Source organism: Lygodium microphyllum, chromosome 27 (assembly GCF_053477565.2).
Source record: "Lygodium microphyllum isolate KBCC chromosome 27, Lygodium_microphyllum_v1.1.10, whole genome shotgun sequence".
NCBI classification, from domain to species: Eukaryota; Viridiplantae; Streptophyta; class Polypodiopsida; order Schizaeales; family Lygodiaceae; genus Lygodium; species Lygodium microphyllum.
Genome location: NC_141161.1, coordinates 89,053,481 through 89,080,852, shown reverse-complemented (window position 1 = coordinate 89,080,852; position 27,372 = coordinate 89,053,481). Strand labels below are relative to the sequence as shown.

General features: G+C 40.5%; 1 protein-coding gene across 2 annotated transcripts in view; it reads right to left on the bottom strand.

Annotated features, from left to right (window-relative positions):
* The window catches only part of LOC148012585 (P-loop containing nucleoside triphosphate hydrolases superfamily protein), a 77,198-nt gene that overhangs the window by 36,542 nt on the left and 13,284 nt on the right, over positions 1 to 27,372 (bottom strand). For both annotated transcript variants that reach the window (XM_087669415.1, XM_087669416.1), the window contains 6 exons: positions 23,056 to 23,232; positions 19,195 to 19,667; positions 18,885 to 19,065; positions 18,671 to 18,793; positions 18,481 to 18,597; positions 18,063 to 18,170 (listed from right to left, as the gene is read on the bottom strand). In XM_087669415.1, coding sequence (XP_087525541.1) covers positions 18,063 to 18,170; positions 18,481 to 18,597; positions 18,671 to 18,793; positions 18,885 to 19,065; positions 19,195 to 19,667; positions 23,056 to 23,232 — 1,179 coding nt within the window. The remainder of the gene's footprint in view (positions 1 to 18,062; positions 18,171 to 18,480; positions 18,598 to 18,670; positions 18,794 to 18,884; positions 19,066 to 19,194; positions 19,668 to 23,055; positions 23,233 to 27,372) is intronic.

Below are 27,372 nucleotides of genomic sequence, written 5' to 3'. Positions count from 1 at the left end.
GTGGAAGTCGTGTGTTGTTTGTCCTTTATGTGAATGACTTGATTGTGAGAGGTGACCATGCCTAGATGGTCGAGGAGACGAAGGCAACACTTCATGAGAAGTTTGAGATGACGGATATGGAACTTCTTCACTTCTTTCTAGATCATGAGATCTATTAGACTCCGAGGGGGATCTTTATCTCCTAGTAGCCGTATGTGCAAGAGCTCTTGACTAAATATGAGATGGAGGGATGCAAGTCTATGACATCTCCTATGGATTCGAACTCGAAGCCCACAGCCCATTCCAATTCTCCCTTGGCGGATACTATCCGTTACAAGCAGTTGGTTGGCTCCTTGGTCTAGCTTCTCAATACTCATGTTGACTTATGTTATGTTGTAGGTGTGTTGGCCAAGTTCATGAGTGCACCCAAGATGGTGCATTGGGAAGCTGCTCAAAGAATTTTGTGATTCCTTCAGGGGACCTACATTTGCGAGCAGTTTTGTGTGGTGGAGCAAGCAATATATCCACATGGTAGATTTCTATGCATTCACAGTAGATAGGACACATGGTAGTCTGGTAGTACAGCAGGTGACATTGTCAGGCATTTTTACGACAATGAAATCTACATCAAACAAAGTTGAAAATGTCATTTGGTGAGATGGAGCAATGTCAAAACTCTATAGAAACAGAATTTGTATCCTTTTTCATTAATTTGTCTATATAATGATTTATTAAATTTGGTTCCTTTGCACTAATTAGATATAAAGAAAAGTGCATTGGAGCTGGCCACTGATGAGTGGTCACAGGTTATGGTGGACCCACGCGATGGGTTAGAGAAAAGATAGAACTCACGCATATCAGGGTTAGACTCGCACACAGAAAGGATTGATGCCTTGAAGTATGGGCTAGATCCGCCAGAACAGACAGTTACAATCAACAAGATGGCATGATCATGAAATGCTTGTACAATGTGCATGTGTGGGCTGAAAGCTTGAAATGCACATTTCTTTGCATAGGAAAGTCACATGAAGATTCTGATACCGTTTTTGCGATGTACACGGAAAAAGCTTTTATATGACACCCATATTGGGGGGTCCCTAAATTTTAGGAGGTCCCTAAATTTTAGGAGCCTCGAATTAGCCTAAAAATGCTAGTCCTAAAAAATAGGGATGACATTCTAAAAATAGTAAATTCTGTACTCTGACTGTGCTTACTAAATTTGGTTGTTTCTATTCTTGACAGTATTCAATCCAAAAAGGAAAGCCATAGAGAAGAAACAAGTGTCAAGACACTTGTCACACAAGTTTCCAAGTGTCCCACCACTTGTCACATCTCATGACATGTGGCTGGACACTTGTCTTGTGCTACTCCACTTTACCCTTTTGTACTAGCTCTTCCCTCTCCTATAAATAAGAGCTCGTTTTTCTTCATTCAGCATCATTTTTCTTTGCTGTAAACTCATGTACAACACCCACAGATAGCCGGAAACTGGCCCCATCCATCCCCATCATCATTCCCCACTTCTCCATTATCAAATTCCTCCATATTCCCTCTTCTATCACTGCTGTTTTACGAGACAGCAAGCCTGTAAATTCATTACAGCACCTCCTTCTCGAGCTCTTTCTTCCATTTTAGCAACAAGAAGCAAGCCCTATCCATGTACTGCTGATCAACAATGGAGAAAGGCTGATTTCCCCTCTTTATTCTTTCATACTGTAAAGAAATCATTTCTTATCATTGCATAATAGATAATGCATGTGTGTTTGTACATCTTTGCATGATCTTGTGAGAGTGAGAATTACTTCTCCTCACTCTCAGGTTGATTGTAACTGAGCTCTTCCCTAAGGGACTTGGGTTGAGCAGAAATACATTCCTTCGGGGAGGGGGGGGTTGCCCATCTTCAACCCTCAATCTTGTCTCCATTACTTTTATATTTTCGTGGCTGTAATTTTGTGAGTAATTTTCATTTTCAGCTTTTAGTGTTCATTCTCTTTTATATTAAATCTCGAAAACAAGCGAATATCATAATTGTTAAGCATACTACGTTGTTCGGGGCGTTTACAGTGGTATCAGAGCCTTGGCTCGGTCCTCACCCCAATACTGGTAGTGCTTACAATTATAAGTTTGTTTGTTTTCAGCCCTTGCATTGAGTGCTTGAGCATATTTTTCTTAGAGTCTCAATGGATCATTCGAGTGCTATCCTTCAAGCCATTCAAAGTCTTAGAGAGGAGAATCAGCAAATTCGTGAGCAACTTCTCAAACTAGAAAAAGTTGAGAATCCCAAAGAATTCAAGGAAAGAAGCCCATCTGCTTCAAGGAGACAAAGCCATACCAATGAAAGGAGCCGATCAAGAAGTCCAACTACTTCTAAGAGGCCGTCCCATTCTACTTCGAGACAAAGAAAGAGATCGCGTCGAAGCTCATCCTGTTCTTCAAAGTCATCCGGCGCCTACTCTGATGGACCCTCTTCTAGTGACGAAGAGTCACACCCTTCTCGTGGAAGACCTCATCATCGTCAAAGGCGTCGACATTCTTCACCCTCGTCTCCATCTTCATCCCTATCAAGCACTTCATCATCTTCAACCTCAAGATCCGGGCATGGACGAAGGCATAAGAAGAAGAAGAAGACTAAGTCACTATCTCAACTTGAAAAGAAGATCAAGTTCAGTATGTATGATGGTTCCCGAAATCCTGATCTTCTTTTGAAGTTTATTCGTCAATTACAAATTTTGTATGGTCGTGACAAGTATAAAGAAAAAGAAAAGATTAAGTTTGCAGCTTTACATTTGACCGACTTAGCCCATACTTGGTGGACGGGTTTGGAATATGATCATGCTGCCCCAAAATCATGGTGGTCCTTTGTTCGTATGATACAAAGCCAATTTCTTCCTGTTCATTTCAAAAGAGATGTAAAAATGGAATGGGATCGGCTTTGGCAAAGGAAAAATGAGTCACTTGGTGACTATACCAAGAGATTTTGGGAGCTACTTTTGAAAATCCAACATTTCAAGAAGATCAGCAATTCGGAAAAGCTTAGGAAGTTTCAAGGAGGTTTGCATTTTAAACTTCGTACTGCTCTTAATCATTATCATTGTTCTAGTCTCAAGGAACTCATTGACCATGCTGAGACATGGGATGTAACCAGCCTGTTCACTGGAAAGGGCGGTAGTGTACAACCAAAATACATAAATGCTTTCACCCAATTTACAGTCGTCCACTTTACCTGAACTTAAAGACACAGAATCAAGAAGAAATACAGGAAGCTAGAATGCTCCTGTTGCCACACCGACACCCTGTTGGCCCCTAAGTTAGGCGCCCCTTGCGGTATTTCTTTATTTTTAAAAAGAGAAAGTACAATGGGCTGTCTTTCACCTATTCTGGGTGAAATTTGACAGCATAACAATACAATTACTGACCCAAATCAAGTTGACCAGGGGGGGAAACTCTGCCCAAGTCTGAATCTTCTGGTTGGAGTGCAGAATTGACCATTTCAACCAGCTGTATTTACTGGTTCAGACATGTTCTGAAACCTGTTTACAACTCATATTGTTCCCTGTACTGTTCAGCCCACTGTAATTACTGATTTAGACCTGTTCTGACACCTGTTCTCAGCTCATACTGCTCCCTGCACTGCCCTGCATCATCTAGGCCAAGTGCCCCTTGACTTTGACATCAATTGGGCTCTAAATTAACCTCTGAACAGTCCAGGATCAGAACTGATTTAATGCTGTTTCAGACACTTGCTTGGTGAGGTTACCACCCTCACCTATTCCTGCTTGTGGACAACAAACAACTACTCCTGTTCCTGGAGAAAAGAGGCTCTTGCCTCATGCAAAAACAGCATATTCCACACAGCTGTACCTGAATCAGAAGAAAGGCCCTTGATTCTGCAGCATAACCATACTGTCAGGGAGAGAAAGAGAGAGAGTAGGAAGCAAGCTCAAGCCTCTGTGCAGGTAGACCAGCTCTCAAGCGCTCTCCATCTGCAGCAATCCATCTCCCTTTCACCAAAAATGAGCCCCCCATGCATTGAAACTCGTTTTTGTGCTGCCCTCTCTCTCTCTCTTGGGAATTTATGCCCAAATTGTGACACATGGCATACATGTAACAATTTTCCTGTTTAAACCTTTCGGTCTAAAATTCTCCATCCTCGGTTCAAAATTTGACCTCGGCACAGACTAGAGGATTAATCCTCGTGCAAAAACAAAGATAATGACGCGAACAGATTCTGGGTTCCAAAAATAGTAACTCCCTAAATTTTAGGAGTTGCTTCCATTGCATCCCCACTAGTCTTCTGACCATCTTTGCAGACTATGGCTACATCCAAATTTACAATGTAGCTCAACTGAAAGTGAATTTCCACTGATGACCCCACATGGACTAATCTCTTAAAGATTTGTCCATCTTCACTTTGAACTAGTCTCTTCCAGGCTAGTTCTTCAACACACTTGTCCATATACACTTTCACAAGTCTCTTCCAGACTTGTCAATCCACAGTGCCATCAGTCTCTTCTAGACTTGTACTGGATCTTAACTATCCAATCTTGACTCACTGAACATTCCTGTCCGTTTCACATACTGGCCATGCAACTCAGGCGTTTAGATTTCAAGAGGGATCCTTCTAAAAAGAAAAACCAAATAAAATATGTGATAAAGAAATCAACAAAAAGATAATAGTTGTCACAGTCTTGTGACATGGGAAATGGAGCACAATGGCAACAAATCATTCCAAAAGAATGATAAGAAGAGAGTAGCTGATGATAAGGAGTATTCAACCCCAAATGAACGACAAAAACAGCGGCAAAAGCAGCCATCAAATCAAAAGAAGATGAAGCCCTATGCACCTCCTAATGCTCCTCAATTTCGCTCCAATCTATACCCACAAGCAAAGCAACTTTCCGAAGAAGAAAAGCAGCGCTTCATGAAAGAAGGGAAGTGCTTTAAATGTGGACAAACAAGCCACATAGAGAAGCAATGTCCAAACAAAGGACAAAGCAAGGTTTCTGACAACAAGCCTAAGTCGCTAGTGAAAATCAATGCTATCAATAATGTAGTTGCAAACACAACTCACACTCCAGAGATGCGCAAATTATTAAAAGCTTGGGGACAGTTGCTAGGTAAGCAAGCACTATTCTTGATAGATCTTGGAGCGAATGAAAATGCCATTTCCTTGCAATTAGCTAAAGAGCTTGAATTAAAGAATGAAGAGATGGACACTCCGACAGAAGTTCGCCAAGCTTTAAATGCCGATGAAGGTGACACAGTGAAGACTGTGACACCCTACATTGGCAAGCTCAAGTTTCAAATTCAAGGCTACAGTGACGAAGATACCTTCTGTATCGGAGACCTTGATGGTTGCGATGTCATTCTTGGCATGCCCTGGAATCATAGAGTAGATTCAACCATCTTCTCTCAGAAAAATAAGGTAGAACTCACCAACAAAGGCAAGAAGTACCAGATCCAAGCTGGAGTTTCTCGAGACACTATACCTATGATAAGCCATATGCAAGTCTCTAGAGCAATTAAGGATTGTGTTCAATGTTGTTTGCTTTATGTCACTAATGTAAAAGATAATATGAATGCTGAAAACCAAGAGCAACTTCAGCTCTTGGAAAAGTATAAAGATTGTTTTTCGAAAGATCTTCCTTATTAGCTTCCCCCGGAAAGGCCAGAAGACCATCATATTGATATTATTCCGGGCAGTTCTCCTCCTAATATAGCACCATACCGTGTGAGCCGTCCTCAACAAGAAGAAATCAGAAAGCAAGTCGAAAACCTACTCAACCGTGGGCTAATTAGGCCAAGTAGCTCACCCTTTTGTTCACCGGGTCTTCTTGTTCAAAAGAAAGATGGCACATTCAGGATGTGCATTGATTATCGAGCCCTCAACAAAATCACTGTGAAGAATCGATTTCCTATTCCCAGAATTGACGACATTTTGGATCGTCTAGGAGGCTCAAAGGTTTTCAGCCGCATTGATCTAAAGAGTGGTTATCATCAAATTAGGGTAATACCACAAGATGTACACAAAACTGCTTTCCGCACTTCATACGGTCTTTATGAATTTTTGGTGGTTCCTTTCGGATTAACCAATGCACCAGTCACCTTTAATCGAATGATGGAGCGCATCTTTAGAGAGCATCGACAATATGTCGGTACTTTCTTTGATGATATTCTTGTCTTTAGCAAGAATGAAGAGGAGCATCATCAGCACTTAGAGATTGTTCTACAATTACTTTAACAAAATCAACTCTTGGTAAATGGTAAAAAGAGTGAATTTTTCATGCATAAAATAAATTACCTTGGGCATGTCATCTCTTCTGAAGGGATTCAGATGGATCTTGAAAAGATCAAGATAATCCAAGAATGGCCTCATCTTCATGATGTACATGAGGTGCGATCGTTTCTTGGCTTATGCTCTTATTACCGCCGCTTCATCAAGCATTTTGCACATATGGCTTCACCACTTCATGACCTTACAAAGAAGAAGACCTCTTTCCAATGGAAGGAAAAAGAAAAGGCAGCCTTCGCAAGGCTAAAAACAGCTCTTACTTCTGGACCTGTTCTTATCATTCCAAATTTGGTAAAACCATTTGTGGTGGAAGCAGATGCTTGTGGCGATTGTATTGGTGCAGTGCTAAATCAAGAAGGCCATGCCGTAGCCTTTGAAAGCCGCCGTCTAAATGATGTGGAGAAAATGTATGACATTTATGAAAAGGAGCTCTTAGCAGTGATTCATGCTTTGAAGATATGAAAACATTATCTTTTAGGCAATGAATTTCTTATTAAAACTGATCATCAGAGCTTGAAGTATTTCAAGACTCAAAAGCATTTGCAAGAGAAACATGCAAGATGGGAAAATTTCTTGTCTATGTTTCATTTTCAAATTATATACACTCCAGGGAAACAAAATGTAGTTGCTGATGCACTTTCTAGAGTGCCTCGCATTGCAACTATTACAGTGGCTCATCATGAAGATTTTCAAACGATGATGAATACTTATGATGAAGATACTGATTTTGCAGCAATTTAGTCAAATTTACAACAAGGAGGTTCTCATCCAGATTATTCCATCAAAGACGGTTACCTTCTCATGAACAATCGCCTTTGTGTCACTCTTCCTGTTCAACAAAAGGTGCTTAAAGAAAGTCATGAACCCCCTTATGCAGGGCACAGAGGGAGGGCAGCCACTCTAAGTGCAATTGAGCGCTACTTTTATTGGCCAACATTACGAAGAGATACACATAACTTCATTGAGGCTTGTCTAGTATGCCAAAAATCCAAGCATGATAGGCAAAAGACTCCAGGATTGTTGCAACCTCTTCCAGTGCCCAAAGATCCATGGGAATCTATCACAATGGATTTCATCTCAGGTATTCCAAGAACACCTCAAGGTCATGATATGATTTGGGTCATAATTGATCGATTCAGGTCATAAAACATTGAAATCCGCACAAGCTGCAAGACTTTTCATTCAACATATCTTCAGATTACATGGTATGCCTTCTGAGATCATTTCAAATAGAGACTCCAAATTCACAAGTAACTTTTGGCGTGCTTTATTTGAGAATTTAGAAACCACTTTAAAATTCTCCTCAGCTTTTTATCCTCAAACTGACGGCCAAACAGAGGTGATGAATCTCACTCTTTTGGATACGTTGAAAGCTTATGTTAGTGAACATAAGTCACAATGGGAGAAATATCTTCCATTATTGGAGTTTGCTTACAACAATGCAGTGCACTCATCCACAGGGAAAGCTCCAAATGAAATAGTATAGGGTAAAGTGATTCCTCCTCCAATTATTCGCACTAAAGATAAGATTTTTGTTGCTGATGAGTTTGCTTCAGATTTAAAAACAGCAATGGATCAAGTTTGAGCCACTATCAAAGTTGCCCAAGAGCGACAAAAGAAGCAAGCAGATAAACGAAAAAGACCTTTGGCTTTTATAAAAGGTCAATATGTCTTCCTAAAGTTTGATAAAAGCAAGCTCAAACAAGGTTCCAGTCAAAATTCATCTTTTCCAAAGCTCTCCAGTAGATACTTTGGACCCTTCAAACTGATTGAGAAAATAAATGAAGTTTCTTATCGACTTGAGCTTCCTGCTCATTCGAAAATACACAATGCTTTTCATGTAAGTTTGCTAAAACCTTACATAGGACCAGAACCAAAGAAACCCGTTACTGAAGATCCCCCAAAAGTTGAAGAAACAAAGCAACTCTTGGAACTTGAACAGATTTTGTTTCACAAGGATCGAACCATGAGACGTGGCCTTGTGACACGAAAATTCTTACTAAAATTCAAGAATCTACCCACAACAAATGCACTGTGGATAGATGAAAAATTCATGAAGGATTACCCAGACATTCTTCAGCCATATCAAGAAGCTTTGCAGCTAAGGACAGCTGAATAAAAGCCAGAGGGCTGTCACAACTCTATAGAAACAGAATTTGTATCCTTTTTCATTAATTTGTCTATATAATGATTTATTAAATTTGTTTCCTTTGCACTAATTAGATATAAAGAAAAGTGCATTGGAGCTGGCCACTGATGAGTGGTCACAGGTTATGGTGGACCCACGTGATGGGTTAGAGAAAAGATAGTTCACACTTCCACCTATATGGCCCGATTGGGCGCCTATGACCAAAACTCATGCATATCAGGGTTAGACTCGCACACAGAAAGGATTGATGCCTTGAAGTGTGGGCTAGATCCGCCAGAACAGACAGTTACAATCAACAAGATGGCATGATCATGAAATGCTTGTACAATGTGCATGTGTGGGCTGAAAGCTTGAAATGCGCATTTCTTTGCATAGGAAAGTCACATGAAGATTCTGATACCGTTTTTGCGATGTATACGGAAAAAGCTTTCATATGACACCCATATTGGAGGGTCCCTAAATTTTAGGAGCCTCGAATTAGCCTAAAAATGCTAGTCCTAAAAAATAGGGATGACATTCTAAAAATAGTAAATTCTGTACTCTGACTGTGCTTACTAAATCTGGTTGTTTCTATTCTTGACAGTATTCAGCCCAAAAAGGAAGGCCATAGAGAAGAAACAAGTGTCAAGACACTTGTCACACAAGTTTCCAAGTGTCCCACCACTTGTCACATCTCATGACATGTGGCTGGACACTTGTCTTATGCTACTCCTCTCCTATAAATAAAAGCTCGTTTTTCTTCATTCAGCATCATTTTTCTTTGCTGTAAACTGATGTACAGCACCCACAAATAGCCAGAAACTGGCCCCATCCATCCCCATCATCATTCCCCACTTCTCCATTATCAAATTCCTCCATATTCCCTCTTCTATCACTGCTGTTTTACAGGACAGCAAGCCTGTAAATTCATTACAGCACCTCCTTCTCGAGCTCTTTCTTCCATTTTAGCAACAAGAAGCAAGCCCTATCCATGTACTGCTGATCAACGATGGAGAAAGGCTAATTTTCCCTGTTTCTTCTTTCATACTGAAAGAAATCAGTTCTTATCATTGCATAATAGATAATGCATGTGTGTGTGAGAGTGAGAATTACTTCTCCTCACTCTCAGGTTGATTGTAACTAAGCTCTTCCCTAAGGGACTTGGGTCGAGCAGAAATACATTCCTTCGGGGGGGGGGGGGGGGGGTGGGGTGGGTGGGTAGGGATTCTTGATTTGCAGAAGGGGATTTATTTGATTCAAAACGTTTATATTGAAGATCGGTCATCGGGTTTTTTCCATCTAAAATCGTCATGATTGCATCATCTCAAACGAAACTCCATCCTACTAATGCAGTGTTGTTATTGTCCAGAGTTTGCGATCACAAAAGCCCATTATGAGAAGGCCAATTGCAAAGGAGGTGATTTAGTAGCACATTTGCAAAGAAAGGGTGGTCAATGATTTGGAGAAAGGAACTTTGGATTATTCGCATTGCATGAGGAGATGAAGGAACGAAGGTATATTGCGGAGTTTTCGGAGTTCTCACAAGGATTTGCTGACAACTTGTTGATGATGCTCAAGGCAAACAGCTATCATCTTCTTGGGGGGCAAAAACAGCTACAACATCTCAAAAGCTTTACAAGTGATTCAATTGTATGGGAAATGGCTGGTTTTTTAGTTAACTAGCACAAGTCCACTCTGATACGTGTACTGGAATAATATTTCTTTAGACTAGGCTGGAAGGGCTGAGTCGTAAACACAGGCCGGCCCTTCCATGTATTTGGGATCTCCCCTAGGTGCTGGTCTCAGAAAGAAAGAGTTTTCTTGGGTCTTAAACAAGGTCAGTTGCAAGCTCAGTAGTTCTTGGTCCACTGCAGTGTGACCTCTTCATGATAAGCCAAAGTGCTCAAAATTTTCATCATGCCTGCTCTTTTAAGTTACCTACCACTGTGCTGTAAACTAGCATGCCCTATAAAGAATGGCATTCACTGATAGTAGATTTCACTAGAATGGCCAAGTGTAACCCCAAATGCTTGGCTCCTATTACTTAACATGAAGCTATCAACATTCACACTGCTGCTACTGCTAACCATTGGTTAAAAACTGATCACAAACTGCTGGCCGCTAGACTGGCAAGCCCTGTAACAAATGGGATTCAGTGATAGTAGATTTCACTAGAAACTAAGGCCGGATACTTGGCTCCTATTGCTCGGCATGGGAGTATCAACATTCAATCTGTTGCTACTATACCAAGCTCAACTGCAGGTTAGCTGCTGATCACAAACAACACCATGGTGCCTTTTCATAGAAGGTAACTCATCAGCACCACACATCTTTGGAGTAAAACGTGGTTCCGCCACTGCTTAATTGGGGCGCTTTTTTGAAATTAGCATATATAGAACACATACACAAGATCGCCATCACATACTCAATTTGGGCACTCTGTATCATCAGACTAGAGAGTGCATATAATTTTGAATCCACAGGATGCTTTTTTGAAAGTAGCCCATAAAGATCTAAGTGCACATACACACACGATCATTATCACTTACTCAGTTTCACACTACATTCCCCAATAGACTGTATTATCAGACTAAAGAGTGCATATGATTTTGACTCCAAAAATTTAAAATAAATATGCCATGACTACCTAAGCAACACGTTCAGCACATCAAATCACCATGGGATCAGAAGCCAAGGCAAGAATCAAAGGCCTAAGCTAGAATCGAGACACAATGATTCCAATCAGGCTCTAGTTGTATGTAATCTAATTTCTACTGCACCTACCAAGCAGATGCCACTTTGATCTGGGCACTGAGAAGTGGGCCAGTTTGGAGATAACTCAGTACATATTCTCACACTTTCTAGGATGATATGAAGCTAAGCAACAGTGCCTCCTCAGTTGAGCCACCGACTCCTCAAACATGGCAACCTGCATCTAAAATACAAACTCAATGGCCATGAATTGAGTTGACAAAAAAGTCCTCTTAACACATTTGTTACAGAGGGCTACTCACATACCTCAGTACCCTCACACAACAGTAGTCTACTGTCAGGCGACGACCTTGACAGGAGGCTCTGAAGAAGACGATGAAGACCAGAGGAAAGCAGTCCGAAACCCAAAATGAGCACGAGCTATCGTTTCACCTCCCAACCTTGCCTAGTTCTTTGCTGGCAACCTTCATCGTGATCCGATTGCCAGCCGTCAAACCTTGGTGAGTCCTACTATTCTTGGACTCTCTTTGGTTCTAGGCTCCCCTAAACCCCGTTCGGGCGCCCAAGACCCCGGACGGTCATCCTCGTGCATGTTTCCCTTAATTTACCTTATAATGTAACATTTCCTTCCCCTTAAGAATTGGTTTCGTCCTCGAAAACGATACTTGGAAGGTCTAACTGTAAATTGGGAAACCTTTTCTTTAAAGTACTTACTCGCTCCCATGTTGAGCTTTCTACTGAACAATCTTTCCACTTAACCAAACATTCTTGATAAATAATATTCCTTATTCGTCTATTACGAACATTTAATATTCTTTCTGGTTCATGTGGATTAGATTGGTCATTTAATAGCTCCTCAATGTTATCATTTAAGATTAGATTATCCAAATCACCTAGCTTCTTCCTTAACTTACTTACATGAAAAACTGGATGTATTTTACTACCAGCAAGTAGTTGAAGCTTGTAAGCCAGTTCTCCCACCTTTTTAAGTATTATGAAAGGACCACAATACCTCGGTGAAAGCTTTGGACATTGTCCCTTTTTCATAGTTTTAGTTTGTTCAGGCACTTTAAGATAGACCAATTCTCCTTCTTTAAAGGAGATGTCTCTTCGGTGAGGATCTGCATATGCTCTAGCTCGATTTTGAGCTTTTTTAATATTTTCTTGAGCAAATTTTAACATACTATTCATATCCTCCAAAAAATCCTTAGCTGCCTGAACCTTTTCCTTATGCAGTCCTACTACAAAAGGAGCTCTGGGCTGAAACCCATACATTAGCATAAATGGACTATATCCAGTGGAAGAGTGCTTGGCACTATTATATGCAAACTCTGCTATCGGTAAATACTCTTCCCAATTAGTTTGCCTTTTCCTTACATATGCCCTAAGCATATCTTTAAGGATTTGGTTAACCCTTTCAGTTTGCCCATCAGTTTGCGGGTGATCCGCCGTACTCATGCTAAGTTTAGTATCCAATTTCCTAAATACCGCATGCCAAAATTGACTATCAAATTTTCTATCCCGATCAGAAACTATATTTGCCGGAACGCCATACAATCGGTATATGTTCTCTACGAACAATCTAGCCAATTCTGGTGTTTTAACATCAGTCGAAGTTGGAATGAACCTAGCCATTTTGGTTAACCTATCCACAATCACCCACACGGAGTCGTGCCCCCTCTGTGTTCTGGGTAAAGCAACAATAAAATCCATGGAGATACTCTCCCATTTTCCCGAAGGAATCTCTAGTGGATAGAGAAGTCCTCCCATTTTCAATCTTTCAGCTTTAATAACCTAGCATTTATTATATTTGACCACATAGTCAAGGACGTCCTTATTCATTCCAGGTCAATAGAACTGCCTTTTAATAAGACTATAAGTCTTATTAACTCCTAGATGTCCCGCGCTAGGGGTATCATGACACTCAAAGAGTATCTGGCACCTTATTTCTGTATCTTTCGGGACACATACCCTACCCTTGTAGAGTAATTAACCATTATCAATGGTAAAATTCTTCCACTTGAATCCGGTTTGAGCAACCCCTAATGCTCCATTTCCTTGTTGAATATCCTTAGATATTCCTTCCTCAGTAGAAGCACTTTCATTTGGATCCCCATTTTTTATTGCTTCCCATATGTTGGAATATGTCGGATCAACCTGGCATTTCCCTTTTAAAGATTCAAGCAAGTTGGAAGTGAACTGAGTAAAACTCAATTCATTAATGATGGGCATTCTGCTAAGTGCATCAGCTACTATATTATACTTTCATTTTCTATATCTTATCTCATAGTCGAACTCTTGGAGGAGTTCGGCCCATCTGGCTTTACGCCCGTGTAAATCCGGTTGATCATTAAGCCACTTAATGCTTTCATGATCCGATAAAATCAAAAGTTTGGCACCGTTCAAATAGTGCCTCCATTTCTTCATTGCATGTACTATTGCATATAGCTCCCTCTCATAAACAGAATAATTATGTTTTGCACGGTCTAATATCTTGCTTTCAAAAGCAACTGGTCGACCTTCTTGTAATAAGACCGCGCCTATCGCCTTATTACTGGCATCAGCTTCAACCACAAATGGTTTATTGGGATCCACAATTAATAGTACTGGAGCTATAGCAATAGCTACCTTAAGTTTTTGAAAACTTTCATTTTGGTGTGTTCCCCAATTAAAACTTTTTCCTTTCCCTTTAAGTTGGTCTGTCATTGGAACAGCTATTTTGGCATAATCTCGAATGAATCTACGATAAAATCCAGATAAACCTAGGAAGATCTGCAGCTCTTCCAGGTTCCTTGGAGATGGCCATTCAATAATTGCCCTTACTTTTTCTGGATCCATGTTGATTCCCTCTTTCGAGATAATATGCCCCAAATATTTGACCTCTTGTGCAAAGAATTCACATTTAGTTTTCTTCGCATAAAGGGAATGTGTTCTTAACAGTTGGAATACTAATCGTAAGTGTTCCAAATGTTCTTCTTTTGATTTACTAAAGATCAAGATATCATCCAAGAAGACTACTACAAAATGTTCTAGATAGGGCCGTAAAACACTATTCATCAGCTTCATAAAGGTAGCTGGTGCATTAGTGAGGCCAAAAGGCATCACCAAAAAATCATAATGCCCGTATCTAGTACGAAATGCTGTCTTAGGAACATCTTGTGCCTTAATTCTTACTTGGTGATAGCCTGATCTTAAATCTATCTTTGTGAAGAATTTTGCCCCTTGTAATTGATCAAAAAGATCTTCCATTCTAAGCATAGGAAATTTATTCTTCACCGTTATTTTATTAAGTGCTCTATAGTCAACACAAAGTCGCATAAAACCATATTTTTTCTTTACTAATAAAATTGGCGAAGCCCAAGGTGAATTACTGGGTTGTATAAACCCTTTATCAAGGTAATCCTTAATTTGTCTTTCAACTTCTTGATGCTGTGTTTCACTTAACCTATACGGTGGTTTAGAAATAGGGTGTGTATCCTTATTTGTGTCAATTGGGTGATTTATATCACCCCTATCTGGTGGAAGGCCACTTGGTAAATCAGAAGGAAACGCATCTTTAAATTCATCTAACAAACTGCTTAATTCATTATTTACATTCAACTCACAAACATAAGAAAATTGTTGCTTTATATTACAGAAAGTAAAAGTGTTTTGTACAGGAAGAGACCATAACATGTATACCTCACAAACTTCCTTCTTTATCAACTTCTGAACTTCAGTAGAACATAGCAAAGGATTATCAGATACTTCATGTTCACCTTGAATGACAAAAGTCTTACCATCCCTTTCAAATTCCAGTGTATTATGATGATAACTACGTTTTAAGGATGGTTCCAATCCCCATAGCCACTCCCTCCCTAGAGCAATATCAGCTCTTTCCATGTTCATAATTTGGAAATCAAGTTTATCTTTATATCCTTGAATCTCAATTTCCAAATTGGATACCATTGTATCCCATATTTTATTATCTTAACCTTGCATCATACGAACAACATATTGATGCCCACTCTTTTGTTGGGGAAGTTGCAATTTTTTGACAAGTGCATAATTTATAAAATTATGTGTAGCAGAGTCATCAATCATGACTCTAACTCTCTTTCCAGCTATCAATCCATGCACTCTAACTAAATCATGTGGCCCAAAGGTAGGCTGCCACATAGAAGTTGACATACAACACTTGTGTTGTACATCCATGTGCAAGACCTCTAAAGATTTATACCTTTCATGCCCCTTTAATTCTAAGGTCTGCACTACATGGATTTGTTTTTCTTTTCCCTTGCCCTTGTCCTTATTCTTTCCTTTGTCTTGCCCCTTTTTCCTTTGAGGGAAATTCCAAGTAGCATGGTTAGGGGATAGGCAATTAAAACACAACTTTTCTTTTTTGGCCTTATCAAAGTCATCAAGACTTAACTTTGGCCTCACATATTGTTTCTTTTCAAAAGGTTATTTTTTACCCTTTAAAAATGGCATTTTTCTTTTAAATTTGCCCACAAATTTTGAGGTTTGCAATTCCTTAGACTTGGGCTCCGTATCAGTGAGACTAGTGAGTGTACCTGGACGCATACTATCTTCATTAATTAATGCAAATTTAATTGCCTCTTCCAACGTCTTAGGTGAACTCCTTTTTACTTCCTTTTTACAGGCTTTATCTAGTCCCCTAATGAATCCTCTTGTCTTTTGAAATTCATCTATTCCTTCCAATTTGAGGATTATCTCATGATATTCCTCCAGATATGTCAGCAGGGGTCTTCCCTTTTGTCTGACATAATCCCAATCTTCCCAATTTCTATCCATTTCATTTTCACGAAGGAATTCTTTCAAAAAGACGGATTCAAATTGAGCCCAAGTTTCAGGTATTTTATTTGCCTCCTTTAAAGTTCGCCACCATTTATATGCTTTGGGCCCCAAAGTTAAATTAGCCTCCAGTGCTTGGAGATGTGGTGGAGTATTTTTAAGCTTATGTAAATCTTCCCATTTTTGGAGAAAATTAAAGATTGTATCTTTATTTCTGTCTTTTTCCTCCCCGTGAAACTGAGGGGGTTTCATATCTTTAAGAACTGGATTATCCCTCAACTTATGGTGGGGTTCCTTAGGATCTCGCATAGTCACATCTAAATCTTTCAATGAAGATGGGACATCCGAGGTTTCTATCTTATTTTTATCTTTTTCTAACAATAAGGTTAATTGAGATTTTATTTCAGTGAGTGTTTGAGTTAAAAATTCCATTTGAACCCCCTGAGCCTGCACACGAGCAGTAAGATCATCAAATTGTTCTCGTGTAGCAAAGAATTTTTCCTACTGTTCCTCTTGCATCTCTGATTCATGGGAATCTACCATAGGGTGGTCCCCAGAACTAGAACCTTCCATTACTCCCTCTTTCCCTTTTTTCTGCCATTAATACACTAGAATTGGAAAGCAAAGATAAGAAATTTGCATACAAAGTAAAGTACTTCCCTGGTTTTAATGGCAGGCAACTGTTGCTGATTTTGTAAATAAACCCGAAGAGTAAGGAACAAATTTTGCCTTCCCGGACTAAAGCAGTGAACCAGTCATGCTCGAAATGAAGTTGTGGTAGAAACGGAAGAGTCATGGGAACAACCGGTATATCTTCTATGTATAATATAAAAAAAAAACGGGTCTGATTGACTTCAGTCCGCCGATAACGAACTAACTCCTGACTTCAGTCGTGTACCATCTGACGTTTTTCCGTCCGTCCCACAGCAGTCTCCTCACGCATTTCGCCTCACAGTTCTGGCGCTTTTCCTCACGGTTACAACAGTTGACCGTCGCCTCATGGTCCACCTTACGCCTTTCTTCTGCCTGCTACGTGTCACACTTACGTGACGTGGCACAACCACGAGTTACCACTTCGTATAGAAATCTTCGACGATTGACGGATGACGGGCGACCTTAATCGACTGACAAATGACGTGTCATGTCCCTCGAACCATGTGGCTCTGATACCAATGTCAGGCGACGCCCTTGACAGGAGGCTCTGAAGAAGACAATGAAGACCAAAGGAAAGCAGTCCGAAACCCAAAATGAGCACAAGCCATCGTTTCACCTCCCAGCCTTGCCTAGTTCTTTGCTGGCCACCTTCATCGTGATCCAATTGCCAGCCGTCAAACCTTGGTGAGTCCTACTATTCTTGGACTCTCTTTGGTTCTAGGCTCCCCTAAACCCCATTCGGGCGCCCAAGACCCCGGACGGTCATCCTCGTGTATGTTTCCCTTAATTTACCTTATAATGTAACATCTACATTGTCTATATCTACTCCCAAACACCTAGCTAGACCTCAGGAGTTACAGACCAAATCCCAATTTCACTGAGGCACCATCCTGAATGACATGCCAGAGAGAGAGAACGATGTTATGTCCTTCAGAAAGGTTAAGATGTGTATGAGTACCCAGACAAGGTTTTTCCTACTTGAGATGATGCAATTTGGGAAAAGCCAATCAGGGTTGATTATTGTATTCCCCTGCAAAAAGAGTATCATTCACTGATTCCAATACAGTAAAGACCAAAACACACTCTGAAGAACAGATAGCTGAACACTACACACCATAATACAGCCACTGTCACAAGGGCCCAGCCATTGAGACCTCCTTGCCAAACCCAACCATCCCCACATCTAAGTCCGCATGTCTAGATCCACAATATGCTGAATTCAATACATGGGCTCTCTTCCTAAACATCGGATCTAAGTGAAACCTGAGACCAGAAAAAAGACGAAGTGAAGGAAGAAGGCAACAAACAGAAAGAGCATGTACAGCTGCAAGGGGTGTGCAAGTGAGGCAGCTGTCCACAGAACATTTATTATGCTTTCTACTATTTTTATTGCATCAAACCACAACTTTCTGTAGCATTGCTCCTGTACTTGAAAGGTTAACAAACAAGTGAAAATAAAAATACAAAAATCCACAAGACACTAGCATGAGATAAAAATCTTGCCTGAGCAGTTTTCCGTATAAGAGAATCAATTTTTTGAGCTAAGAAGACTCTTTTCTCCACTGAAGGCATGTAGGCAGCATTCACTGGAAAAGCTGGAAATCCATCTTTCTGAATGTGAATACAGAGAGGTGAGCAGACTTTCAGTAATCAGCATGCAACCAAATGAAGGGTGCAACTAACATAAGTGCATCAAAACAATGGTCTGTTCAGTACATTCCAACTATGTTTTACAAAGTACTTCCTATAATTTATAAGCTCACTGAGGTCAGCACATGGTTATTAGAGGACAGTGTAATAAAATGGTACAAAGACTTACTGTTTCAAAACTCCATGGGTCAGCAAGCTGTAACTACTTGAAAAAACATGCTGTAACTACTTGAAGAAACATTGAAACTGGATGAAAAAACTTCAAAAGTACCTTGTCAAGAGTTTGACACAGAGATTTGGACTTCATCTGATCAGATGGTGAAAGAAGTAAGATACTGCATCCATCTTTTGAGGCTCGTGCAGTCCTCCCACTTCTATGCACATACACCTGAATCGGTGTCTCAGAATCTTTACTGAAAACAAGCCGAAATTAAGCCTTTTTGAGAATCTGTGCAACATACCTCTGCAGAATGAGGGAGTTGGTAATGTATTACTGTCCGAACATCAGGAATATCCAGACCTCTTGCAGCCACATCAGTGGCTATAAGGACACCATTCTCATTACCACGAAACCTGTCCATGGCCTTTTTGCAAATATTCTAATCAATATAGAACCCTTTTTCTGAAATATTAAAGCAAACTGATGACAAGAGCACAGAAGCCTTTGATGAGTACCTTTAGCCGTTGTCTTTGCTGCATTTGAGCATGCAGAGGCCAAGCATTAATCTGTAACAAATGCAGAAGTGCTGTCACACGACGCACAGCAGCAATTGATGTACAGAATACAATGGCATGCCCATGACCATGTAGCTTCAGTAAGTAGTACAAATAGAATTCCTTCTCTTCTTCTCTGCACCTGCACATCATGTGCGAAAATCAAATCTTAAGGATCAAACTACACTTGCAGCCTCAATCCCGCAGTTTGATATATATATCACTAAGTCTTTAGTAGAATATCTAGTTACAAGAAACATAGATAGCTCACTGGATACAAGACTCCTCAAGTTTTTCTGCTACAATGGTTTGAGTAGTCAGATTGACTATTGCAGCATTTGGGCGCACACCTGCCCTCTGTGAAAGTGTAGCAACAGAGCAGTCCTCGTGCTTATGTGAGTGACTGACTTGTGAATTTCCTTTCTTTAACTTTGTCCTGAAGCCCGGTGGTAAAGCTAGTGTAGCTGAGAACACAAAAGTCTGTCGGCGTTTTGTAGACTTTTCTGTATCAATATCTACATCAAAAGTCTCTCCAATTCCCCTGTTTTCTAACCCATCGACGGAAGTACCATCTGTTTCTGTGTTCGATGAAATAATGGGTTCCCTTCTAGTATTAGCTGAGATCAGCCTTTTCTGCACACCATTCACTGGAAGCATACCAATGATTGACTGCAGCTCTTGGAAATGACCTTTCTCAACCATCCGATCTGCTTCATCCAACACAAAGAAGGACAAGGATTGGAGCTGCACAAGTGTAGCAAAGACAACATCAAGAACAATACAGATTATGTTCAGAATCCCTGCTGGCTTCAGAAAGGAAAGGAAACAAGACCACCTAACTAAGCAGAAAACTTGTATGGAAGGAACCAAGACCTCATCACAGACACAAGCTAATTGGAACACTTCTTTATTTCCAAAGGTTGTATTTGGGTACATGTAATGGATCATGAGATTCACTGAAATGGTATAAGACAATCAAACACCAAGTTTGGGTACACATAATGGTTATTAACATTCATTTAAAATAGAGATTGGAAACTTACATATATTAGTACACCATAATTGTAGAAAAGTGAGTATTCAACTTGGCATTAGAAGGTGTAAAGTTTAGTGTGTTTCAAGAATGCCACTAGATTAACAGAACGGCACTTTGGAAAAAAACTGATCAATTTTTTTTTAAAGAAAAATATCTCTCATGCATCCATAGCCCACAGATGACAAGGGACCAATGACAACTTGACCCCACTCCATGCTATGAGAAACACAATACAGGTATGGATTGCCATAGACTTAGTTATTGAAGTACCACTAAACTTATTGGCTATCTTTCCAACTGAAACTCTCCACCAGTATTCGACAAAAAGTTGTAAGAATAACAGGAAATCACAGATGAGAAAATTAGCATTGTGTGTCATAATGCGTTGATACATCACATCTACTGTGTGTCACTACAAACTTTGGGTTAAGGTTTCTGGTTCACCTGGGTCCTGCAGAAGTTCTACTTACAAGCAAGCTGTCCTCAACAATGTTTAGGTCTAGTCATAAGCTTTTGACACTTGATTAAGCAGAATGAAAAGAACTGGAAAAAGGAAATAAAACAGGTCAACCATGCATTCATGCATTTCCTCTCTCTCATTATCTTCTTCTCTGATCTAAGCAATGCACCATTGACACTTGTTGCAACTTCTAATTTCCATTAAGGGCATGTTTGGGTCACAGCTATTTCTTGTTGCTGGTCCATTTCAATAACTATGACATGTTATTAAAAAACCAAAGAGATTTGCCTGTTATGCAAACCAAAATGTTGTAGATTAACATGCCTATCTAACAAACCCTGGACAGCATGATTTTGGCAGCCCATCAAGGGATAATCTAGACGACTCATTGGAAAGCCTTGATTCTAGTTGAGTGCGGATTGGTGGTTTGCCTTCGAGTGGAGTTCGATTTATGAACCGAGGATTGATGAAATAAAATAGGGATGTATACATTTTCTATTGGAATAAATATTCATACTTTATCAAAGATTGTATTTCACTTGCATTTGTATTTGTCCTAATATTACACGAACGAATGTGTCCTAACGAGTTAATCAAGGAAGTTGTTTGTAGATGTCAAACAAAACACTTAGATGACAAGAACAAGGCAGTAACAATGAGAACAAACAAACATTTCAAATGATTTGTTTTTTAATATTTTATTATCTAAGCCCCCCTTCTCATAATTTAACTCATATGCTTTGATAACTCATTCTTTAAAACTTTCCAATTGTCCAAGAGAGGGTGTATATTGAAGTGACAATTCAATGATCACAACATGGATATTTTATAATTATTTGTTTGAAAAGATGGGGATAATACAGTAGAAATGTTGTATTTATAATACCCTCATAATAGAACAATAGACAAATATTTCATGGAAAGATAGAGTGAACAAATTGATTGCTTTAAGCACTCTTCAGTGACTAGAAGTACTCATGTAATAGAAGAGTGTTGGTCATCTCATGGGCTACCTAGTACCGATTGATGCTCTTTGTCCCTTGTACAAGCTTCCTAGCCCCACTAGTTGTCAATTCAGAACATTTAAGACCATCAATACGCCTACTACAACTAGGGTTACAATTTCTCTAAACATATAGTACAATTAGTCCTAGCCACTTTGTTACACACTTGGATATCATTGATGAATGCCCACAGCATTGGTCACTAGGGGTGCATAACATGGTTATGGCACTTTAGGGTTAGCTAAAGGATCCTAAAGTGTGAACACTTCTAGGGCGCTTTAGGGTTTGGGCACTAGGTTTTATAAATAAGATGTAGGGTTCAAATGTGTGACACTTTTCGTGCGACGGCTCTTGGACTCAACCCTAAGCAACTCCATCCACACACCAAGATGGTGTGGGCTGATGGTATGGGACGTCGGCCTTTGTGACAAGCTTGGTCCAACTTGTTGCGAATTCCTAGAATTAGGGGTGAGCCCATTTGGCTCTATGGCTAGGATGCCAACCCTTGTGACAAGCTTGGTCCAACTTGTTGCCGGTTTCTAGAATTACGGGTGAGCCCATTTGGATCTATGGCTAGGAGGTTAGCTCAATGCCCATCCTCTATGTTGCTCTTTGTGCTTGTATGGCTTGTATTAAATCATGCGTGCATGTTGGAGATCTATGCGGGCATCTCATTGGTATCAAAGCAACAACCTACTCTCTATGTGACATGATGACATGCACAAAACCACAAGAAGCTCAAGAAGGTAAACCTTTAGTCACATGGTAAAGGAGATACATAAGTGTGAGGGTGAGAAATTTCCAATTGTATTGTTGATTTACATAGGATTCGATGCTCACAAAGCTGTTCAATGCACTGTCACTACTAACAATGAGTGTCCATTGACAAGGTGAGGTGGCTCCTTGGCTGGTGTAAAAGTCCTCATATTGGGTAGATGATGGCAAGTGGTGGTTGCAAGGAAGGTATTGTAGATAGATACCCCTAGACTCCAAGTCAATGCCCCTGTAGCCGAGTTAGATACTAGGTCAGTGGCCACATGCAATACTCGCAGGTGTTCCTTGGCAGCCCTTGACATGGTCAACATCATGCAGATGGACCTCTTGGATCTTGTACCAATCAATGCCATGCTAGGAGTAACTCCCATTTGGGCCGCACGGATAGTTCCTAGCCTTCAAAGACCTAGCTCTCTTAATGTTCAAAATGGATACTATGACTCAACATTATCTCAATTAGGAAACACACCCTTAAGGATATATATTCAATCATGTGTTCTTGGTGAGCCTTATTTGGAACCTCAATAGTCCAGAGCTTGAGAAGCTAGAGCTTATTGGCAATATTCCATATTAATCATTCAGAGAGCTAGATACCAGTGCTTTTGAGCTTACCTAGATTTATGAGTTGCAAATCATGTTTGTTATCCAAAAAATGTCATTCATATCCTTTTGCTACATGGCATTCCATAACAAAGCAATTCCAAACCGTGAAACAAAAAGATCATCAATTTATAACACATGGAGTCATAACATCACAGTAGACAAATTATTGTATTTACATTAAGAAATTTAGTATTAAGATGCTACAGGTGATAAGATCCAACATGATTCAAAATCAAACAAAAAAGAGTAACTCACATCTACAAGGTGTTCTTCCCCAGCACTCATCAACTCCCACAACCGTCCAGGAGTCCCCACAACAGCTTCTGGCTTTCGTTTCAAGAGTCTTTCTTGCTTTTGTGTAGACATGCCTCCAACAATTGGGACAACTTTGATAATTGTATGCTTTGCTGCAGCTCGAAAATGATCACAGACCTGTAAAAACCTAGCAGACTCTTTTGATTAATACCACGAAAAATAGAGAGTAAGCAACTTTGACATCATTTCAAAACAAAAACATTCTAGTGTGCAACAACAAAACAACATGTTTGCCTTTTTAAGCTACTCAATTTTTTAAAAATATACTCATGTCAAGATGCAAGATTTCGAGGCACGGATGGCATAAGTTGGGCAATCAATTCTATGGACTTTAGTATGGCATTTAATTATGTGCTGCAATTGGAGAGATAGAAAGAAAGAAAGATATATTAACATCTACATAAGGCCAATGTGGCCTATGAGACAAAATCCAGACTACATCCATGTCTAATGTCATCTCATCAGTAAGGTAAAGATAACATTACAAGTAAGTGGGTGGCCTATGAAACAATACTGAAAATAACTATACGATGGGGCTATACTAGGGTTGAACCATGTGTAGTGTTGTTCCATCGATAGAAAAGAAAAGGAAAGGAAAGGAGAACCAGATCTGATTTAGCCATGTACAAAATTGTGGTGGAGACTATGGGCTGTAGCTGGTCTCAAGATCTACACATGATCTCAGCTATGATGCGGTCCCTAGCTGCTTCACTGATATGCCTGGTGGTGAGTCTGCGGTGTTTCATGATAATGGCTCTAATCCGATTGTGGTGTGGCCTCCTTAGATGTGATCCTAGTAGACGGGGTCGTCGTGAAATGGCTCTATCCAATGTGACTCCACGGTGTGGCCTGTAAGGTGTCTGGCAGGGTGGCTCTGTCTCTGCTAGGTTGGTAGTGTCAGTAGGATTGGCTCTGTGGAAGAAGTCTGTCATTGCTCTCTGTGTGTACTCCTCTAGGTGAGTTGGCCTCCTGTTTCGCAGTAGTGTAGTTCGGCGCCTCTCGAGCTCTAGGAGGAAGAGACCTAGGCATCTCTAGTCCTCGTACTCCATGACCCGACGAAGGAGTCCAAATCCATCCTAGAAGAGGCAGTGGTACCATCCTCGTATGTCATAGTATACTGTGCATCTGCATATGTAGTGCTCCTCCGTCTCAGGCTCTCGACCACAAAGCTGGCAAGTCCTATCCTCTGCTAGGGTATTTGTCCATCCGCCTATCTCCATCTGGAGCCTATGTGAGGAGGTGCGAACCAGACCAATAGCAACCCATACGCTATGGGAGAGATAGGTGTCTATATATGTTGGCCGAATAGTAAAACCATCATCAGAGAGGCACAAGAAATGACTTCTGTAGAAATCAATCCTCGATCCTAGAGGGAGTGGTGGGTGGATCCATGTCCTTGCCGTCTCAATCCTCAAGATATCAGCTCTGATCACCTGGTTCAACTCTGATTGGCTGAGAGAAAGTGTAGGGCAATCAAGGCTATAATCCAAAGGTGAAAGACGGTCAATATCCAAACCATGTAGGCTCATCCAAATAGTCAGCTGTGAAAACCAACAGTTCTTCTCGCCTCTTGTTGCTAGTTGTCTAGATGAGGTTAGTGCCAATCTAGAGTATCTATGGCGTGGAAGTTCCCATAGTCTGTGCCAAAAGGTCACTGCCCTAAAGAGTGCCTCCATGACTATGGATGTTGCCCCTAGCTCTGCTCTGACAATGGGGTGTGGGGTGGAGAACTTACTCCTAATCATGCGTACTATCATCATGATCAATGGCCTCTCCATGCTATCCCAGCCATCATCTGCATACAGTAATATCGGTATCAGCACCCCTAGCAGGTTGGCTCCAGCTCCTCCTCCTCGGTCTATGTAATCAGACACTTCATCTATGTATAGACCAAACAATGTGGGTGAAAATCGACATCCTTGTTTCACTCCTATAGTACTGTCAATCCTCTTTGATAGCCCCCCAAATGCTCGTACATGACCTATCACTGCCTCATATAATGCATAGACACCCCATCATATACCCTCTGGTACTCCAATGTCCTGCAATCTCTGCATGATGCGTGTATGAGGCATTGTATCAAAAGCTTTGTGAAAGTCTACAAAGCAACAATAGATCCTCGTCTCGGGCTCGACCCTCCTCAATAATGGCTCTAAGTGTGAGAATATGGTCCAACGTGGTATATCCTCGTCTGAAACCTGCATGTCCTTGTGCTCTCTTGCCTTGCATTTCAGCCCACTCACTGAGTTCATGCTCCAATATAGATCCATGTATCTTGGCCAAAGAATGACCGATCATGATAGTCCTGTAGTTGCTAGGAATCACGGGATCACCACTTTTAAATAGCGGAATTATAGTATTGTCTGACTAACTCATAGGGAAACCTTCATATACTGCTCTATTGAACATATATGCTAATATGGATGCTAATATGTCACCAGCATGTGAGAAATGTTCTGCTACTAGTCCATCCTTATCCTGTGCCCTCCCATTTTGTAATCTATAGATTGCATCCCTAACCATTTTCCATGTGAAGAAAGACCACTGTGTTGGCCTACAAGCTTGTGGGGGCTGCATAGGTAGCTGTCCTGGCAGGTCATACAACTGTCTCCCATAGTCAAGCCAAGCATCTAGTGATGTAATCTGTATGGGGGGGGCTTTCTTTCATGAAACATCTTCCATGTGCTCTTGTTGTCCCGCCCCAAAAATAGTTGATATATCTCCACTTCTGCTTTCGTTGGGTAGTCTCGTTTCTTCTTCCGCACAAGGCATTTGAAGAACGCCTTTGCTTGGTGATGTGTTTGAGTGCCTAGCTCCACTTCCCTCTGTTAGCGAGCTCGGGTGACTCTACACTCATCATCATACCAGCTATTTTGGGGAGCAGTAGGTCGTGTGGGTCTACATCAGGGCAAGGTGTGTGGGAATGCATACATGGCTGATCCATGTATGGCCTCTGCTAAATTCCTTGTACATTCTTCCAACGATCTACTCAAGTCCAATGTATGTAAACTAGTTTGCAGCGAGCCACTGTAGATGTGTGAGGTGTCTTCTGTAAAGTAGTATTTGGGATGTTTAGGGAGGCATGGTGTTTCATGTTTCATAAGTACACAAGAGAGCATGAGTGTCAGAATAGCATGATCTGCTGCTATGCCAATTGGCCTCTTAGATATCTTGAAATTTGGATGTTTGGCATCAATGCTAGTGAGCCCATCAGGTAGTCCACAGTACTTGCCCCTCCTTTGTGATTCCAACATGTCAAATTGTTATATCAGATAGACAAATATAACAATTCAGAGATGGAGTGCGAGAGAGGAGAGCAGATTATAGGAGAGAGTCCGCAAGACTGAAAATCGGTCTGTATTTAATGCAGAACTGAAATCATTGATTTTTTTCTTTCTTTGGTAACTAACAAGGGGTTAGCTTTGAGTGGGCAGTAGAAGAGATCTCAAACTAAAGTGTTTTGAAAGGAAGGTTAGAGAATTTACGTGTAATGTTTCAACTCAAATGAAGAAATGAGTACATGGCCAAAAAGAACTTGGACCACGTTTCACTCATTAACGGCCTGCCCTTCACGTTCTAGTACTAGGAGAGGCAACCCACATGGCCATGGTCAAACCCCCTGCCCCGACCATAGCTACAAACACAAATTTCTGAGGTCTACACATCGCCCTATAGGTCAAACACTGAGTTCCCATCACAAGATAAGGACCAGGACCCTACTTCAGCCAAAGCCACAGCTTTTCAAGATTTCTTATTGTAGCTATAGTCTTATTGAGATATGTTCTTTTTGGCAGCGCTTGAAGTGCTGGCCTTAAATGAAGTTTTTCAGCTTAAGGTGAAAATATTGTACATCTAACAAGCCCTAATTTGAAACTTTTCCTGCCTTGAACAACTTGGAAGGGACCAAACAGCTTCATCCTATCGACACAAGACCTTATTATTTTTCAAGCTATTCCAATCATTCATCAAGTGGAGGCCCTTGTGCAATCCCTCTGATCTTGTGTATGAGTACATATCTAGATTTTTTTGAAATAGAAATTTCCACCATGTAATAAAATTTCCATGATAGCAGCCCCAGTAAAAATGAATGACTCTCTCTATATGCTTTGGATACAAACAAAATGTACATGACCTTATCCTCATCAGCCAATAGCTTAGTCATTACATACATTAGCAAGGAAGAGCCATTAAAACCAATTATGCTTCAAAGTAAACTTTTGTACCCACAATTCTTATCCATCATTGTACCAAAGCACT